The sequence below is a fragment of the Pipistrellus kuhlii genome, unplaced genomic scaffold, assembly GCF_014108245.1.
Source record: "Pipistrellus kuhlii isolate mPipKuh1 unplaced genomic scaffold, mPipKuh1.p scaffold_m20_p_4, whole genome shotgun sequence".
Taxonomy (NCBI): domain Eukaryota; kingdom Metazoa; phylum Chordata; class Mammalia; order Chiroptera; family Vespertilionidae; genus Pipistrellus; species Pipistrellus kuhlii.
In genome coordinates, this window is record NW_023425540.1 from 60,354,020 (window position 1) to 60,374,826 (window position 20,807).

At 38.3% G+C, this 20,807-nt stretch overlaps 1 protein-coding gene across 2 annotated transcripts; it reads right to left on the minus strand.

Annotated features, from left to right (window-relative positions):
* Positions 1-226: 226 nt before the first annotated feature.
* Positions 227-19,881, minus strand: CCDC112 (coiled-coil domain containing 112). Of its 2 annotated transcripts, XM_036410365.2 has the most exons (10): positions 19,629-19,881; positions 16,303-16,424; positions 13,722-13,843; positions 10,984-11,073; positions 7,284-7,359; positions 6,180-6,570; positions 5,045-5,452; positions 3,716-3,811; positions 3,068-3,186; positions 227-2,253 (listed from the first exon to the last, which is right to left on the minus strand). In XM_036410365.2, the coding sequence occupies exons 1-10, from the start codon at positions 19,743-19,745 to the stop codon at positions 2,223-2,225; spliced, it is 1,572 nt and encodes a 523-aa protein (XP_036266258.1). In that variant the 5' UTR covers positions 19,746-19,881; the 3' UTR covers positions 227-2,222. The 2 variants fall into 2 exon arrangements, with proteins under 2 accessions (XP_036266258.1, XP_036266259.1); XM_036410366.2 differs by lacking the exon at positions 3,716-3,811.
* Positions 19,882-20,807: the final 926 nt, after the last annotated feature.

Sequence of the window (20,807 nt, forward strand, 5' to 3'; positions counted from 1 at the left end):
GAGGATGGAGCATCCTCATTATAATTGAAACTTATTTAGCCATTAAGTGATAATGTCTAAATTATGTAGAAAGAGAAAAATATGTGTAATGTAAAGTGCTTACAATATAGTAACTAACTTAATCTATGACTATAGCTATTTAGAAATATGTAGGTATACTTTTGGAAAGTTACCCGGGGGTGGTTGAATTGGTGCTTTATAACATTTGTGTGTGCTTTTTTCTCTCTCTAAATTTCTTATTAACGTACTTTTAAACTAGTTTAAGAAGTGTTTGACATCTCTTCTATGAGCTTGCAACTGAAGACATGTCTGTTGTTTATTTTACGTAGTCTGTATAAAGAGCCATTTAACAAATTCCTCATTCACTTTAGATTCAGTTAGAAGGACTGGTTGTTCAAAGAAACTTCCATACACTTTCTATTATTAAAAAGACAAAATAAAAATAAACAAAAAAACCCATATAGCATTGCCCACTATACTTACCTTAGATGCAGGAAATTGAAAGCTGCCTTTGTGTGTGGGAAAAAAAGCAACATGTTAGTAAGTAGCAAATAAAAACCTTTACTTTTCTGTATCTTCTTATTCAATTGTTTTTAAATTCCCTTGTCCTGTTCTATATTTTATTCTAAACAGCCTCAAATCATTTTTAAAATTCATGGAAAATGAGTGCTACAAATAAAATGTGCTTTCCTGATTAAGGATGTTTTATGTTAATTCTCCTATTTTGCAACAATAACTGTGTAATAATAATTTAGTTCCCTTTAGAAATTATATTTACTTTGAGTCATAATTGTAAAATAAGAAAAAAGTTTTGACTACTATTACTTAGTAAATTTGAGTCATTTGACCTAAATGTATCAAGTCACATCTAAAAGTCATAAGAAATAACTTTGTTTATTATGTATACTAGAGGCCTGGTGCATGAAAATTCATGCACTGGAGAGAGGGGGCCCTCAGCCCAGCCTGCCCTCTCTCACAGTCCTGGAGCCCTCAGGGGTGGGAGGCGACTTGGCCCCATCACACCTCTGCTACTGCCACAGCCAGCAGCAAGCTTTGGCCGGCCCTACTTACCTGAGTCTTGGGTGGCCCTGGATAGGTGGACAGCCAACATCCAAGGCTTGCCTGCACCTTGGGCTGGCCCTGGGCAGCTGGGGGGCAGAGGGCGGGTCCAGCCGCACTGTGTGCCTGCCCCTTCCTCCCCCAGCAGGGCTGGAAGGACTGGGGGGCTCCCGCAGGGTTGAGGGGACTGGGCACTGCCATCTTGTGGTTATGGGTGCCGAAATCTTTTTGATGATGTGATGGTCAATTTGCATATTCCCTCTTTATTAGATAGGATGGTAACTTTTCTATAAGCTGTTGAGAACTAATTAAAGTTAGGAACTAAGATTTTATATGAAAAGTTGAGACTAATTGTTACATTGTGTTTTCATGTACCAAAGCTTGTAAATTTTAAAAGTAACTTTTGAACAAATGTTTTGAGGCAAACAGAAGCAAAAATTGAATCAGGCAAGAAGATATGAAAGACATAAGGATTTTATAAATGTGTCAAGTCCAAAAAGGCTAAAAGGAAAATTGGAAAAGCTAAAGAAAACCAAAAAGATTTTATCAATAATACAAATAATAGAGTATAAATGAGGTGTGAACTGTGAGGCATATTTTTAATATAAATATATAAAACAAAGCATGCTTCGAACAAATACAAAATATTTATTACATAAAAATGTAGTAACTAATAAACTACCAATTTGTTAACCTTAGAAAAAGTACTAACTTATTTCATAATTCAAACCAAAAATTTTTTTATATTTTTGTTTCTCAAGCTAACTTACCTCCAAAATATAAATGTTACAAAAGTTTGGTTTGAAAATGTCATTCCGTGATTATCCCAACTTATTTTGCTGTGGCATGCCAAAAAGAAAGTATCTTTGAAATGTTGTGGGTATTTAAATGAAATAGTATTTGTAACACAAACTTATTCAAAAAAACTTTTACATAATAATAGGCCAACATACACATTACATACCCTCTTGGTATAAACAGGAAATACTAATGACAATACTACTTGGAGCTTAACATCTGTCAATTTACATACAACACCATAATCAGTCTGTCTTAGCTAGTGATATTTAAAAAACATGCTGTGAATCACTCTGTCCTATTCAAGCTGAATATGCTAACATTCCCATCAACTGAATACCAATTTCATTATCTCATATTCTTTTCTAAAGTCCTTGTCTCCAGGTTGGAATAGCCCTAGGAGAAGAAAAGAAGAGTAATTATAAATACATGGAAAAATTTTATAAAAACACTGATTATATGTTAACCTCTATTTCTTTTACTTGAACTTTTTTATAAAGCAAGTTTTATTCAGGTAGAGAAAAAGTAAGAGGCCAGGGTGTGGACGCCAGGGTGAAACAAGTGAAAAGTATGCATCCAAGTGGAGGTGGGCCAACTCGAGTTATGCCAATTAAATATTAATTAAAAAAATATATGTAGATTTATTTTTATCACTTTTTACTATAAAATATAATGAACATATCAAAGTTGCACAAAATATAAACATGGTTATTTTTTTAAATATATATTTTATTGATTTTTTACAGAGAGGAAGAGAGAGGGATAGAGTTAGAAACATCGATCGGCTGCCTCCTGCATACCCCCCCCCCCCCCCCCCACTGGGGATGTGTCCACAACCAAGGTACATGCCCTTGACCAGAATTGAACCTGGGACCCTTCAGTCTGCAGGCTGACGCTCTATCCACTGAGCCAAACCGGTTTTGGCTAAACATGGTTATTTTAAAAAATATTTTTATTGATTTCAGAGAGGAAGGGAGAAGGGGGAGAGAGAGAGAAACATCAATGCTGAGAGAGAATCATTGATTGGCTGCCTCCTGCACACCCCATACAGGGGGATGAGCCTGAAACCCGGGCAAGAGTTATGACTGGGAATCAAACCATGACCTCCTGATTCATAGGTCAGTACTCAAACGCTAAGCCATGCTGGCCAAGTGAAACATGCAGTTATTAAATTATAATAAAGTTAACACTTCTTCTAACTCCTTTTTACCTATGTGGGATATGTAGAAGTGGCCCAGAGCCTGTTGGTCCTAAGTTTTTGGTCCGTTCTTCCCAGCCTTTGGTAGGTTTGTAAAGCCTAGAAGGATCTCTGTTAACATTGTTTTCAACCTGTAATCAGAAGTAAAATGAATCTGAAATATTAACATTGTATTTGTGAACCTTACTAAGAAAAATACTTGATATTGAAAACTGTTAATAATCTTTTCTGTAAACTTTTTATTGTGCTCATATAGCTAAAATAAAAGTTGGGACTATATCAATCAATAAACTGTTACTTTAGTTTCTTTTTTCTAGTTCAATTATTTTATTCTGTTTATAGTATGAAGGAAATATGATGCAGCAAATAGTGCCATAGCCAGGCAATAAATTTAGGATAAATATCCACCAGAAAGTTCTTTGTTTTGTTGAGAGTCACCTATATCTCTAGCTATTAGTATCATCAATTGAGATTAAGCACTGTGTTTATAATGTGAAATGATAGAATTCAAACAATAGTTTACATTGTACTAAGCTATGCTAAATAAGTACATTTTAAAGAAGATGATACAGAAATCAAGCTGGATATAAAGAAAACGGATGTTTGTATCCTTACAAATCATAGAATTAGAATAACAAAAATAATCTCAGTAAAGAGTACCTTTTTTTTTAATTTTGCCAGTCTTCTTTGTTTTTCTGCCTTTTCATCTTCTTTTGACTGTCTATCAAGAATTTTCAGTTCAAGTTTACGCAAATCCTAAGAAACATATGCCAACAAAAATATAACATTAGAAAGTAAAATCAACTAAAATTTGTTTCAAACTTTAGCTGCTTGAAAGTAAAATTAAATCACTTTAAATATTAATATTCCTTAATATGACCTTTCCCAACAAGAGCAAAAGCTTTATTTTCCTTGAAAATAAGTGTGATACAAGCACATTTTTGGAATTATTTTCTGCTGGGTTATTTCTTATTTTAATAGGTGAGTTAAGGCCACTTTTAGTACAGATATGTCTGGTTTTAGATCTCATATTTGGGGCATTTTGTTATTTGGGGAGATATTTTTATAGAGACTAAAATTCCACTAATGTGTTTTTGCCTAATTTTTTGTACTTTTCTTAATTTTTGCTTTATAGATATTGCTGTTTTATCTCATTTGCACTCTTTTTCGTTTTAAGGTATATATACTTTGTCTTTTTGAGACTCTTAGGACTGAATTCCACTTTGATAAGACTATAATCTCGTTGACTGCATTTTCTTATATATATTTGTTTTTAAATCATTTATGATCCTACCTCTCAGCAATAACCTTGATTCCTTTAAATATACATTGAATATCTACAATGTCCAGGGTACAGGAATAAACAAAGGACAAAATCTCTACCCTTATAGAGCTTCTATTATGATGGGAGATGGACCGTAAACAAGTAAGGAAATCATCTGTGGGGAAAAGCCAGTCAGTTTGGCAAAAAAAAAGTAGTCTAGCCTGTGGCTACCTTTCTAGCCTTGTTCCTGCTGATTCCCACCTTCCATCTGATGCCCTTAGGATACTGAAGTGTTCGTGGGTTCCCCCACAAACCACTTTTAGACTTCTCCAAGCTGTCAATCATGCTGTTCCCTTTGCTAGGAAAGATCTCCCCTTTCTTCTTCAAGACTCAAATACCACTAGTGTTTCTCTGATACTAATAGCTATGATAATAAGCTACCCTCCCTGCATACCCATCTTCTAAAATTCTCTGTCCACAATCACCTCAATCATGACACTATTTACAACATCATACAGAAATATACTTGCCCATCTATCTTTCCCACTAGACTATAATATACAAGAAATGAGGCGGGGGCAGGGAGGTGGAATGAGGGAGCATTGGTAAGCAGAAGCCTAATATAACAGAAGCACTCAATTTTTCCTGAACTGAATCTGGAAGTATTACCTCTATTTGTAGTAACACCACTAAATAATTTCTAAAATTATTCAAAACGTATTTACTCTTTCTTGAAATCTGGAAATTTCATCAGCAACAGTTTTCCTTTTTTCTGCCTTTTCTGCCTTTTCCCTTATCTCCTTTTCAAGTCTTAAAAATTCTTCCTGTTCTTTCTTCTGCTGGGTGTAGTTTTCTAGTAGTAATTTTAGTTTAAACTGGCGTTGGCGCTCTTTCTGTTGCCTTTTCTCTTTCTCTTCCTCTTCTTTTAACTGGGAAGCATATTTCATTGACATTTCTATACTTTTCTGTTTTTTCCAAGCTTCCACTGCCAATTTCTGCCTCTTTCTTTGTTCCTCTTTTTGCTTTTGATTATCTTCTTGTTTGCTTTGAAAAAGCATAGGCATGTCCTCTGCCTTTTCCTTGAAAATTTCCTCCTTTTTTTGCAGCTTTTTAGTTTTCCAATTCTGAATAGACTGATGAAGAAAATATAGTAAGGGAAAAATTAATAACCAAAAGCACTTTAAAATACAACCTCAAGTCTATCTTTCTATAAAGAATATTAGTTTTAGGATACTTAGGTTTCCAAGTGTTGTTGTTGTTGCCTTTTTAACCAGTACAGTTTTTTCTACTTTTGTTTTTAAAAATTAATGTCTCTTAAAACACTGAATAATGATTTATTCTTTTGGCCTTTCTTATCCTCTCTTAACCCCCAGTTCACAAAGATTACACCTCATTTGTTTGTGTTCATTCTTTTCCTCTGATCATCTTACTTATGCTTCCAAAATCCTCTTTCAAGGCTTAAAATCCTTTCTGAGTGACCCTTCTTTGTTCAAATATCAGAAGATGAATTAAGAGTGATGTGGTTGAGAGTATGGGCTCTGAAGTCAGACCATTTAGAACCAAATCATGGCTTTACCATTTCTGGTGGACATAGAGGGTTTTGCCCACAATCAGAAGTTTTCTAGCCCACTATATTATTTCTTGGGGTAGAAATGTTTGGCCTTAGAAAGTCCAACTATAGTTCCTTTAGTTAAGTTACTTAAAACTTCCCAAGGCCCATTGCACCTTCTGTAAGATGGGGTGAAAACTGCAATATACCTCATGGAGTTGTTGTAAAATGAATAAATGTTAAAAGAGTTTACCACAGTAGCTAGAACAGAGAAAAACACAACAAATAATAGCTATAATAATTATTATTACCTCTTTTTTCCTTTCTTCTAGGGCCAGAAACTTTTGATACCATTTCTCATGCTGTTCAACTTCATCCTGTGTTCTTCCGGGAAGGTGTTCTAGGGCTTCTCCCATAAATGTTGGCTTCCCTTTATGTTTGTTTCTCACCTTTACAAAGTTCTGGTGATCATAGTCATCCCAGCCCCCTTGTCGCCCTCCTGTTTGCTGAAGGAATTTTTCAAAATCCACCACTTCCTCTGGAAGAGTAGTTGGTGCTACTTTGTCTACAGGAACTTTGCTTGACATCACTCTGAAAGCTTTATCTGTTTCTGAACTACCCAAAACCCATGTATCAATCTTCTTTGAGATGGCGCTCAACTCATTATTAGTTATTTTCTCTTCTTTAATAAGCTCTTCATATCTAAAATTTCAAAAATAAAGTTTGAATAATAAGATACAAATCAATCCATATTAACCCTTTATTTTTCCTCTTATTTAAATTATTGCTCTTTTCGTGTCATCATCTCCACTTAGCACTATTAACATTGATAAATCTAAGACTTAAGTTTCCTCAGAGAATAATGTCTTTCAAATTCTTATCTAAGATTTTATAGTGTCCATATATACATGAAGATTCACTTTAAACATGAAAAGCAATTTATAATCTAAAACAAAATTAGAAAAGTGTTGTTGCCTCTGTGTAAGACTAGTGTTATATATCTATACTACTAAAAGGGTAATAGGCTAATTACACCGGGAGACCTTCCAGACATCCTTCTGGACAAAGCCAGGGTGGTGGGGCTGAGGCAGAGGCAGTTAGGGGCAATCAGGTGTGGAGGGGGGCAGTTAGGGACAAGCAGGCAGCAGGGGGGACAGTTGAGGGTTATCTGGCTGGCAGGCAGAGTGGTTAGGGGTGAGCAGGCAGGCAGGTGAGCAGTTAGGAGCCAGTGGTCCCAGATTGAAAGAGGGTACAGGCCGGGCTGAGGAGCACCCCTCTCCCCTACGACCCCAGCACAAATTTTGTGCACCGGGCCACTAGGTATAACAGTAAAATGGTTTATATATAACCACCTAGTGGAGAGTTATTGGGAATATATATCAATAATTTTATATTAAAACATGTTTAAAACATACATTAATCTCTGCTCCTCCTTAAAAGTGTTAATTGCATTTTCGATTTCTTCCATCATTTCTCTGAGCTTTTCAACAACTATAAAAAAAACAGAAAAATTATATCATTTCATTGTGACTAAGAATTAAATATTAGGGAAAAATGGACTGTTCCCTTAACTTAAAGACATTTATTATCCTAAAGGATCCTGAGTGCTCCTTCCCAGGCAGGTACTTTTAATCATTTCCAATATGAAAGGCAAACATTAATTGTTCCTGATTTAACGGACATTTTTTCTCCTTTTGTATTTTTCTCACTGTAAAATGGACAGTAATATCTTTGCCGATTTTTCTATTAGGTACTTTACCTTTGTTACTCTAATCTGTAGGCACTCTTCATATATTACTAGAGGCCCAGTGCACAAAATTAGTGCACAGGTAGGGTCCCTAGACCTGGCCGGTGACCAGGGCCAATTGGGACTTTCCAGCTGCCAACCAGGGTTTCCCTTCCCTGACTGCCAGCTATCAGTTAGGGCCTTCCTTCGTTCTACACCACCCCCCTGGTGGTCAGCACACATCATAGCAAGCAATCAAACTCCTGGTCTCTCAGTCGAACTCCTGAGGGGACACTCTGCATATTAGCCTTTTAAGTTACATATATCACTAATATTTTCCTGTCTTTCAACTTTGCTTATATAAAGGTTTGTGGGCTTTTCTTGGTATTTCGTTTTTTTAAGCAGTCAGTTTTGCCCACTATTTTCTTTATGGTTTCTGATCTTTGTCATTCTTATAAACTATAATCCTATATAATAAAAGCCTAATATGCAAACCGACCAAACAGCAGAAAGACAGGCAGAATAAACAGTCAATGTGATGTACACTGACCACCAGGGGGCAGATGCTCAACACAGGAGCTGCCCCCTGGTTGTCAGTGTGCGCTCCCAACCAACAATGCTCCAACCAACTGAGCGTGGGCAGGACTTATAGCATTTTAAAGATAAAAAGCTATGTAAACATCAGATAATACGGTTCTCTAAAGTATTCTTAACCCCTAACCAATAAAACAGGGCTTAGTTCCAGAGCAGGGCTCATGGCTGGTGAGTACAGCGGCAGCGCAGGAGCCTCTCCCGCCTCCATGGTAGCGCTAAGGAGCAGCCAGGTGAGTAGTAAGGAGTAGCAAGCAGGCGGTGGTAAGGAGTGAGGGCTCCCAGACTGTGAGAGGGATATCCGACTGCCAGCTTAGGCCCACTCTCTAAGCTGGCAGGTGGACACTCCCCGAGGGGTCACAGGCCAGGCTGAGGAACCCCCCACCCCCAAATGAATTTCATGCATTGGACCTTTAGTACAATTATTAAAATATTAGCCCATGTTCTCTTCTAGTATTTTTATGGTTTTTTATATTAATTTAACAAACTATAATATTCATATTTGCCATTTTTAGTGCTTCCTAAATTTTAAGCACAGCACAAGTGCTTTATGTACACTGTGTCACTTCATCCCCGAACAACCCTGAGTTAAGTACTGTGGTTATTTTCATTTTAGAGCTGAGAGATGAAAGCTCAGGAAAATCAAAGAACTTGCCTAAAATCACATAACTGGTAGATCAAGAATTTGACTCAATATCTGTTTGATTCTTAAAATCTATTCATCTTGAGTACTTTACTGTTTCTCTCTAACATAGTTGTTTCTCTCTCTGTCTCTCTCTCTCTTTGTCTCTCTCTCAAAATCAATAGAAACATATCTTCAGGTGAGGGTTTTTTTAAAATGCTATAAATTTTTATAAATTATGGAGTGGGCAAAACAGATATTAGGGTCATTTATAGGATGGAAAATCAGTGGTAATGAAAGATTCATATGCAGCCCTAACTGGTTTGGCTCAGTGGATAGAGTGCTGGCCTGTGGACTGAAGGGTCCCAGGTTCGATTCCGGTCAATGGTATGTACCTTGGTTGAGGGCACATCCCCACTAGGGAGTATGTAGGAGGCAGCTGATAGATGTTTTTCTCTCATCCATGTTTCTAACTCTATCCCTCTCCCTTCTCTCTGTAAAAAATCAATAAAATACACACACACACACACACACAGGCCACGCACATGCACACACACACTAGAGACCCAGTGCATAAAATTCATGCACGGAGGGGGGAGGGGGGAGGGCGGTGGTGTCCCTCAGCCCAGCCTGCACCTTCTCCAATCTGGGACCCCTCGAGGGATGTTCACTGGGATCGGGCTTAAACGAGCAGTCAGACATCTCTCTCACAATCCAGGACTGCTGGCTCCCAACTGCTTGCCCGCCTGCCTTCCTGATTACCCCTAACCACTTCTGCCTGCCAGCCTGATCACCCCCTAACCACTCCCATGCTAGCATGATTGATGTCTAACTGCTCCCCTGCCAGCCTGTTTGCCCACAACTTCCCTCCTCTGCCAGCCTGGTCACCCCTAACTGCCCTCCCCTGCAGGGTTGATCACCCCCAACTGCCCTCCCTTGCAGGCTTGGTGCCTCCCAACTGCCTTCCCTTGCTTGCCTGATCACCCACAACTGTCCTCCCTTACAGGCCTGGTCCCTCCCAACTGCCCTCCCCTGCTGGCCATCTTGTGGTGGCCATTGTGTGTCCACATAGGGGCAGGATCTTTGACCACATTGGGGCAGCCATCTTGTGTGTTGGAGTGATGGTAAATCTGCATATTACTTTTATTAGATAGGATAGAGACCTGGTGCACAGATGGGGGCCAGCTGCCCTGAAGGGTGTCCTAGATCAAGGTGGGGGTTCCCCTGGGGTGTGAGGTGGCCTGGGCGAGGGGCCTGTGGTGGTTTGCAGGCCAGCCAAGCGTCCCAAGCAGAGGCCCTGGTATCTGGAATTTATTTACCTTTACAGTTGAAACTTTGTAGCCTGGAGCAGAGCCAAGCCTTCTGCTTACACTATGGCTGCTGCCATTTCTGTTTGGATTTGTTTACCTTCTATAATTGAAACTTTGTAGCCTTGAGTGGAGGTCTAGGCCAGCAAGGGCAGGCGGAAAGCTTGGCTTCTCCCATTGCCTAGGAAACCCAAGCCTCCCTCCTGCTCTCTGTGGCTGCAGCCATCTTGGTTGGGGTTAATTTGCATACTCACTCTGATTGGCTGGTGGGAGTGGCTGGTGAGCGTGGCTTGTGGGTGTAGCAGAGGTGTGGTCAATTTGCATATTACTCTTTTATTAGATAAGATTATTGAAGAGGAAAAAAGACTGATTTCCTGATTTTTAGCCTAGTGGTTTTCCCATCAATTGGTTTTTGAAATAATTGCCTTTTAAGATGCATTCTAAATGCCTAAAGAAATGGTTAAATAATATTTGGACAAACACTAGTCGTTTGTAAAAAAATAAAATTGTATCCTTTCCTGTCTACTTATGTAAACATGAGGAAATCAGTCTTTTTTCCTTTTCATCGACTGTATATGCAACCTGGGTATGTGCTCGAACTGGGAATCGAACCTGCAACCTTTTGGTGTACAGGACAATGCTCCAACCAACTGAGCTTGGGCAGGATTTATAGCATTTTAAAGATGAAAAGCTATGTAAAGTCAGGTAATACAATTCTCTAATGTATTCTTATCAATCCCTAACCAATAAAGTAGGTCTTAGTTCCATTAATGCTAAAGAGGAAAATTCCTATTAGAAAAGTATAAATGTTTCTACTGAACAATAAAAACACACTAATATATAAGAATATAAAATCTAAATGTACTTACAACTAGGTGTAGGCTTCACATCTTTTAACTGATGCTGAAGTTTCTTTACATTATTATGTATTTTGGCCAATTGTTGCTGGATTTTTGATCCTATAAGGGAGAAGTATGTACTTTAAAATAATTCTATGACAAACATGGTTACAGCTCATTTTCATTTGGTAAAAGATAGCCAAGAGAAATTAAATAATGAACAAAAGATGGTTACTTAAGTATCAATACAGCCTGAACCTTTTAATAAGTACCCTTGATCTAAATAAAGTATCTCTCAATTTCCTCCAGTATTTAAAAGCACAGCGGGATAAATCTTATTGTAATCTGTGCCAAGGAAATGTCTGTTTTTTTACTCTGAGGAGATTGAGTTATTGGACAGTCTTTTAAATACATGGATCAATAGCTTAGGCTTAATCATATTTTATTCTTCCACAGAGTTTTCTTTTTTTAATTTGTTATAATTGTATGGGAATAGAATTTGGGCTAGATCTCAACTCTATTTTTAGAATATTAAAACTGAATATTAATTCTATGAATACTGACAAACTTCCTAATAAGAATTAATTTCATCTAACCACATCCTTGTGTGACTGACTGTCACAGCCTTGACAAAGTGCTTTCAGGTGCCATTCAGTGATATATACACTATAGGCTGCCAAGCTCATCCAAAGGATCAGCCTGAAAATGTTGGGCCCGCAATAAAAGCCTGTAAAATGGAGGAGGATCTCAAAGACATTTTCAGCTGTTCTGTATCAGCAGCAGAAATCCTAGATTCCTCTTTTGAAATTTCTTTCTGAAGTAATAATCTTACTTTAGTATTTATTTCAATTATATAGGCTAAAATCATATATTTACATTCGTACATTTATATTTGTGAGATATATATGATATATATAACAGTAATATTATTTTATCATCTTTGGGTACTTTATTATGCCCCTCCATTTTTTTTAATGTTTCACAAATGAGCATGAAAAACCAAACAGCTATGTCCAAGTCTTTAAAATAATTTTTTATTTTTTTAGAAAGGTTACCGGTAAGCCTGGAGCCAATGCTAATATCCAAAACAAACCTCAAATATGTGCGTGTGGCTTTGGCTAGTTATTTCTGAATAAAAATTCAAGTGTTCCAAAGAGAAGAAACTTTATCCATTGTATTTTTAAAGAGTCTTATTCACTGTTGGAACTTAAAATCAAAAAACTTCCCTAGTAATGCAAGCAATTAGGAGAGTGTTTTTTTTCTGGGCCATAGTTTGATCAATTATAGAGACATCTCTATAGGGCAAGTAATCTTTTATTTCTTCATTTGGAACTGCCACTCTAATAGGCAAACCATTTAAATACATAAATGCACGCTAAAATTATGGCATGATGTTTGAGGTAAGGAAAAGAAATTCACTTCTTCTGGGCTCTAATGGGGAGGGAAAGCCTCTATATCTTTATATTAAGTGCATTCCTTTCTCTCCTTGATAAGATAAACACAAAGTGTTCATAAAGAGAGGCAAAAGTGTAGCAGAAAAGAATAAAAAGATAAAAATAAAGTTGCCTCAAAAAGAGGAAATGCAGAGAATAGAGACACTATAGCTAGTGGCACAACTGAGAGATTTAAGGATCAGCTTCTCCGTGTCTATAAAAGAATGAGGGGCCAAGACCGGTTTGGCTCAATGGATAGAGCGTCGGCTTGGGGACTGAAGGGTCCCGGGTTCGATTCCAGTCAAGGGCATGTACCTTGGTTGCGGGCATATCCCCAGTAGGGGGTGTGCAAGAGGCAGCTGGTCGATGACTCTCTATCTCTCTCCCTTCCCCTCTGTACAAAATCAATAAAAAAAAAAAAAAAAAAAAAAAAAAAGAATGAGGGTATTTAAGAAATATTAAACTAGGGATCTTTAGATTTCTCTATGAAGCAAAGAGGAGAACTGAAAATTTTACAATATATTAGGTCCTGTTATCACTCAAACAGAAGAGGGAGAATGATTCTTGCCAGTATCCAACAAAAGATGATTTTTAAAATAGTGCAATCTTTTGTTCTAAAAGGAAAAAATTATTAAGAATTTCTTTTAATTGGCTATAAGGGATTTATAAGTCAATATTTTATAAAGCTTAGTTAGTTGATAACCATTATTTTTTCTTTAAACAATGCTATGCAATTTTTTATTATTATAACCTAGAATTTTTCAACATATAAAATCTACTCTTCAATGAAAGAAGGTATTCTTGTAGAATTAAGACCAACATTTAGTACAGTATAAACAATGATTGATATTCATAGCAAATAATATAACATTTTCTGTGTAATCTATAAGGCACCTTTTCATATATTATCTCATGGGATGTACAGAACAAATGCCCTGAGGTAGAAATGGTAGGTGTTGTATTACAGACAAGTAAACTCAAGTTTACAGGATTATGTGACCTGATCACTTCTTACTATTATGATGAGCTAAGACCAGATAGCCCAGGAATTAATTTCTATGTAAGAAATTTTAATAACATTATCTAGTTTGTCAACCAAAAAACAAAACCCTCTTTTTCCTATTAAATTGAGATAAATACACACAGAAAACAATCCAGCTAGAATCACTAACTAGTAACCTGACGAAATAAATACATATCCATAAAAGACAAACACATTACTAACGAGAAAATGTCTTGATAGAAAACATAAGTCAATGCACAGATATAAAGCATAGGGCAAAACTACAACTTTATGTCACTCAACAGTTTTTGTTCATCATGAACTCAACTTACTTTCTGTTTTCCTGTTGTTAATCAATTTGTTTTCCAATTCTTCCAGCATACTATGCTCGATTCTGAAGTCACTTTTTTGGTTGTAGAAATGACTGTGTTTATCTTTTTCTATGTTAATAACTCTTTAGAAAAAGAAATAAATGGTATAAATATAACTTAAATATATTTTAATTGTTTAAAATATGAAGACACTTATAATAATCAGAACTTTATATTTGGATTCACTCATCTAAGGAGTCAAAATATAATGACTTGAATAATAAGGCTAAGGAGTCAAAATAGTATTATAATTTATTTAACCTGGAATACAATGCAGTGGCACTGTGTTCCATGTACTGATAAGGAAAGATCTCTACTACACACACTTTTTATAACAAAGAATTTATATGACAATGTTAGTCATACCCAAAGGTAGAAAATGCTAAATTGTATACTTTCAAATAATATTATTTCCCTCATATCACTCTGATTCAACAATTTTACCTCTTCTTCCTCTCTTGGCTCATCTATCTTTCTTTTTACTTTTAGCTTAAGTATTCTAAATTAAGCCCATTTCATTTTTAATTTAACCCCAACATACTTCAGTGTATATCTCTAGAGATTATGGATATTTGCCTTACATCACTAAAATGCTACTATCATGCCTGACAAGATACAATCCCTTAGTATCTATTCTAAGATATACTCTTAAGTTTAAAAAAGCACACCAACATGAAAGGTCCAGAACAGATATTAAAATTTATATAAAAAAGACAAACTATGAATATGCACTTTTATTTCCTTGTAAGCACAGATTATAAAATATATGTGGTACAATATACAAGAAACTAAAAATATTGGCTGTGTGAGAGGAGGGGAAGTGGGTAGCTGGGGTCACCAGCAAAATAGACTTTTCACTGAGTACCCTTTGATATGTATTGATTTTTAAACCAGTGAATGTTTTATCTATTCTGAAAATAAAAGTTATATTACAAATTGTGTTTTTTTCTCTTTTTTTAAAAATATATTTTATTGATTTTCTACAGAGAGGAAGGAAAAGAGACAGAGAGCTAGAAACATCGATGAGAGAGTCATCAATCAGCTGCCTCTTGCACACCCCCTACTGGGGATATGCCCACAACCAAGGTACATGCCCTTGACTGGAATCGAACCCGGGACCCGTCAGTCCCCAAGCCGACGCTCTATCCATTGAGCCAAATCGGTCTTGGCTGTTTTTTTCTTTATATGCAATGAGAATTGCTGGATAAAAATATTCTTCCAATGGATTTTTATAACATTCTCCCAATGAGTTTTTCCAAAACCTTTTAACAGATGAAGAAAGCCTACTGAGAGCTGTAAAACCAGCACATTCTGGTAGACAAGTATCAAGACTGGCATAATCTACTGGTTTGCTATATATATATATATATATATAATATCCATATTAACTCCTTGGTAGATTACTAGTCTAGAGAGAAACATATACCAGAACCCCTAACCAAGAGTCTAACATTATCCAAGGTAATACATTTTAGAAATCAAAGAAAATAAAACTGTATTTTCTCAAATTCTGAGTATTAAAAGTAATATATGAGTATTACATAAGTGCAGTTGAGAATTCAATCTCCCAAAGCTATAGTATATATAGTACAACTTTCCAAATTTCAAACAGTATTACTTTTTTTATTGGTAGAATTTCTAAACAGATAACTGCCACTAATTCTGGTCCAGAGAGCATTTTTTTTTTTTTTTTTTTAACAAATCTCCTTTTCTGTGGGTTGATAAATTGATAAATTGATACTTTATAATTTCTGTGGATTGATAAATTATAAATGGATACTTTATAATTTCAAAGAAGTGTTTTAACAAACTTCTCAATTGTAGGGTAGGGTTGACTGCTCTGAGTTCTAATTCTTTTATCATTCCTCATGATATATATATCATTACACTGAACATTCAATATAGGGCGTCCCATAAAAATGTATACACATATATTTTTGACACCTCAATTAATGTTTCTTTCTCTTCAGATTTAACTCATTGGAATTAATAATTACTCAAAGTGTGTATACACTTAACAGGGAGTTGGGGGGTAGACACCCTGTACATATCACTAGTTATTCAAAGAAAAAATACAAATACACCACAAATTAAAAATTCTCAGCCTAATCATTACATGCAGGATTGATCTGAAAAGGGCAGAGACCATAAGAGGGAGACCAAATAAAAGGACATTTCAAAAAATAACTTGAGGTAGAGACTTTTCATTAAAATTGTTCACTCACTCAAAAATATTTACCAAATGTTAACCTTGGTAAGTGAAATATATTCAATCTGTTATTTGATATATGAGATCTAAAGAAATAACTATATTGTTTCCTTTGAAAGACATTGGTTCAAATGGTAAAAATAAATAAAATTCAAATAACTGCATTTAAAATTATATTAAATAGTCTTTTATCATTTGTCTATTGAACACACTAATGACCAGAATTTTGTACTTACTGTGGAGATTGGACAGGGAGTAGTAGAATTAATTTTATACATTATTTATAATAAAATGGCTAGTAATGTTATTTGGAGACAGTGTCTTTATACTTACAAATTTTTAAATTTTTCTGCTGTGCGTATGAATTCTGCTTTCTTAGGCTGACTAACTTTCTGTTTCCAGTTGTGAAGCTGAAAAGAACGAATTCCACCTGAAGTACCAAAACAGCCATCATTCTGCATTAAAAAAAAAAAAAAAGTTTATCCTTAATAATAAAAATGGTAAAAGATTAAGGTGGAATTTTTTTTCAGAGATGAAATGTCAATGATGGAGTTTCTCAGGGGATAATTTTATCCATTCATCCATTGATGGCTACTGTAAATAAAGTTACAATGAACATGGGGTGCATACATCTATTCAAGTTAATGTTTTTGTTTCCTTCAGATAAATGCCTAGAAGTACAATTATTGGATCATATAGTTCTGTTTTTAATTTTTTGAGGAACCTATGTATTATTTTCCATAGAGCTGCACCAACTTCCATCAACAGTACACAAGGGTTCCTTTTTTCCACATCCTTACCAACACTTGTTGCTTCTTGTCTTTTTGATAATAGCCATTCTAAACAAGTGTAAGGTAAATCTTAATTTTTTTGTTTTGTTTTTGTTTTTGTTCTTTAAACCACCCAATCTGAGTTATTTTGTTATGGAGCCCTAAAAGACTAAAACAGAAACTTTAGATATTTTGGCGCATACCTCTAATATCATGAGGTTGTCATCAGAAAATTATTAGTTGGTCTCAGTGTTAGAGTCCATAGGAGTATTCATTCATGTAATAAATAGTATGACAATATTCAAGTTCAGTGTTAGGCTATGGAATTTGAGCATATCATTGTGTGTATGGGGGAGGGGAGTACAAAAATGGATTAACACATACACTCCTCACAAATCATAATGTAGTATAGCAGAGATTCCAATTTCTTTTTTAAAACCGAAACACCCTTGAGGAGTTCTACTCCATCACCGTTGCTAATTGTCAACTGTGAGGCTCTCATCCCCTAAAACGGTGAGAGGATATAAAGCAGGGTGTCTCAACCTCAGCACTATTATTTTTTTGCTGAGAAGGGCTATTCTTTGGCTTCTACTCACTAGATGCTAATAAACACCAACCTCCCCCTCTCCCCCCACAGCTGTGACAACCAAAAATGTCTTCAGACACTGCAAAATGTTGAGGACCGATACAACATTTGATACAGCTCCATGATGATTTTGATCACCCTGGAAGGCAAACCTCTGAGAATTACTGTAGTGAAGTGATAAAAGTGTACATTGATAATAATATTAAGCAACTTGAGACAGCAAATCAGGAGGTAAAACATATTTGTAAGAATTTAGGAAAGTAATCTCTTTGAACCAAAGTAAGACAAAAAAGTTTCATGAAGAAAGCCAGCAAGATGGCTAAACCATAAGGTCATACATTAAAAAAAAAAATTATTTTCTTAAATAAAAAAAATATATATATATATTTATTTATTCTACAGGCCCAGCACATGAAATTTGTGCATGGGGTCGGGGGGGGGGGGGGGGGGGGGAGAGAAGGTGGGGGGAGAGTCCCTCAGCCTGGCCTGTGCCCTCTCGCAGTTGAGAGCTGTCAGTCGGACATCCTTAGCGCTCCTGCAGAAGCAGGAGCAGCTCCGGCCACTGCTGCTGCACTCCCCAGCTATGAGCTCAGCTTCTGGCTGAGTGGCGCTCACCCTGTGGGAGCACCCTGACCACCAAGGGGCAGTTCCTGCAATGAGCATCTGCCCTCTGGTGGTCAGTGCACATCATAGTGACTGATTGTTTCCCAGTTTGGTTGATTTGCATATTAGCTTTTTATTATATAGGATTATGAATCTTTATATATTTTATTCAATATATATTTTTTGAGTCATTTGGGCCAGAGTTAGAATAATAAAGAGAATTATAAAGGTGTGAGAAAATTTGTTTGAAGTGGAATTTCTTGAATTTATATAAGACACTGTATTTCCCTAGAACTTGGGTGGGAAACTTTTTTTCTACTAAGGGCCATTTGGATATTTGTAACATCACTCACAGGCCATACAAAATTACCAGCTTAAAAAATATCCTGCTATATTTGGCCAAGCATTTAACTAACTCACCCTTAATGCCTTGGCAGGGCCAGAGCAAATGATTTCTCCGGCCTTATATAGCTGTGGGATGGACATCTCCCATCCCTCAGGAAGAAAAAGATGGAACATGTCCTCAGCTCACAACAACCTTCCTTCACAAAGATTTAGTGAGCACGTGCTACGCTCCAGGACTACCGTAAACAGGCACAGTTCTTGATGTTGGGAACACAATAGTGAATAAAACTCCTGCCCTTACAGAGTTTACATTCCTAAGGGTGGATGGTATAAGGAGAAAGACATTTTAAAAATAGGTATAAAATATGCAACATATCATGGTAATAAGTGCTATGAAGAAAAAGAAAACCAGAAAAAGGGTCGGGGCTGCACTGGATAAGGGAATTCAGTTTGGGGAAGGGATAGAAAGAACCATTGAGCTGATGGCGTTTTGCACAAAGGCATCTGAAGGCGGTGACAGCGCTAGGTGTGGGGAAGAGCAGAGGAAAGAGCAATTTGAAAGCCCTGAGGCAGGAGAGTGCTCACTGGCATGTCTGAGTGAAGGCCAGGGAGCCAGAATGGCTGCAGCAGGCACTGGCGGTGCAGGGGCAGGAGGTGGGCGAGGGCGGGCAGCTCATCGGCGGGGTGAGGATGCTGGCTTTTATCGTGAATGAGATCCAGACGCTCTCCGAGTCTCCTGGGCAGAATCGGGTCCTTACTGGACCGAACCACCCTGCTGTGGAGAACACTTTAAACCCCTTGGGGGAGTATTTCAGGCAGGAAGAGATGATGGTGTGCACCAGGGAAGCGGTGAGAAGAGGGGGACTCTGGGTTTACCCTGAAGGTGGAGCAGACAGGACTGGGGTGAGAATCGGAGCCAACACCTTTGACCCGAGCTCCAGGAAGCAGCAGTTCTCCTGGAGGGGCCCTCTGGTTTGCATTGTGAAGAAGGGGGTCCCAAATGATCTCAGGAAACACATCTGCCTGGGACCCTCCCTGTCAGGCCCCATAACGGAGCAGCCACGGAGCAATTCCTCGGCACACAGCCTCTCCCCCAAGCCTCGCACCGGGGACTCCATGGCCGCAGCTGGGGCAGGTGCACGCCGCCGGCTGCAGGTTTTCAGGGAAGATCCCGAGTCGCGGGGAGGATGGGTCTCAGGAAAAAGCCGTTAAACGCACAGGCGAACAAAGCGCTGCACCGGGCGGTGCCAGGCCTCCAGAGCGGGGGGACGGACACCTCCCGGCCGCGCGGCGGACACCTGTTCGGACCCCGCGGGCCCCCGGCCGCCGCCAGAGGCTCCGGCCTCCGTCCTTACCTGTGGCGGCACCTGCGCTGCTCCCACGCCGCTCCCCGCGGCCGCGCCCGCCCCCGCCACAGCCCCGGCCACCGCCGTGGCCGCCGCCGCCACCACCACCGTCGTCAGGGCAGCCATCTTTCCTCGCCGAGCCGCTCCGGCCGCTGCGACCACCCCGACCTGAGGGTTCAGGCGCCGGACGCTCCCGGAAGGCAGATGCTGCACGAAGCTGCCGGGCTCCGGGGCTGCGTGGGGATGCCGGGCCGGGCGTGGATACGGGGCGGGGCCGGAGCGCGGGGGCGTGGCCCGGCGTGGATACGGGGCGGGACGGGGCGTAGATACTGGGCGGGGTCGGAGCACGGGGGCGTGGCCACGGGGCGTGGCTGGAGCGCGGGGGGCGTGGCTGGAGCGTGGCTATGGGGCGGGGCCGGGTTGGGGAGCAGGTTAAGTAGAGGCCTGGCTTGGCTCTGAGCTGGGGGGGAGGTGAGAGGATGCAGGGGGCGGGGGCGGTGTATAGCCTTCTCAGCAAAATCTTTCTACACCTAACCTTACCCGTTCCCTGACCGCCAGAAAAATTCATTGTTTTTTATTCTCATCCGGAATTGTATTCTTGATATATATAGAAACATCTGTATCTATCTTAAGATACAGAAAGTTTACATAATAGAACTTATTTCTAGGTTCCTACTAAGTGCTGGTGAGACTGAATCTAAAAGAAGTATTATTGATGAACTTGAACAAAAACTATATTTCACTTTTTAAATAAACAACCAGAGCATAGCCCACACTATTAGACACGAGAGACAGGAATGCATCAAGGACTTGAGGTTTTTGTCTTTCCTTAATATGTTATATGCATTTCTTTTCTCACTGAAATTCTGGGTTCCTTAGAATATCAGCATACTTACTTATTTGCTTTTACTCACACAATTAGGTAGTTTCCAATTAGAATTCTAATATTACCACTAACAGTAGTAAACTTACTAAGTGACGTTTAAGACCATTTTGCAGTTCTTTTCATCCTTGGAATATCTTCTGGACAGGATATCCAGGCAGAGTGTTATGTTCAAAAGTTTTCTGAAATCTAATCTGTCTTTTCTCTGTGTGGTTATAAAATCAATTTGTATATAGTTGGGTCCTTTCGGTTGTATTTGTGTTCAATTTCAGTGTTTTCTCTTTTTATCTCCCCCCCCCCCCCCC

What these genes read in the sequence shown, in the direction of transcription:
- CCDC112 (XM_036410365.2), bottom strand. Translation starts at nt 19,745, where the DNA reads ATGGCTGCCCTGACGACGGTGGTGGTGGCGGCGGCGGCCACGGCGGTG. An exon ending in GCAGAAAAATTTAAAAATTT is followed by an intron (nt 13,844 to 16,302) that starts GTAAGTATAAAG and finishes CTTTTTCTAAAG; the next exon opens with AGTTATTAACATAGAAAAAG. An exon ending in TAGAAGAAAGGAAAAAAGAG is followed by an intron (nt 5,453 to 6,179) that starts GTAATAATAATT and finishes TTTCTTCATCAG; the next exon opens with TCTATTCAGAATTGGAAAAC.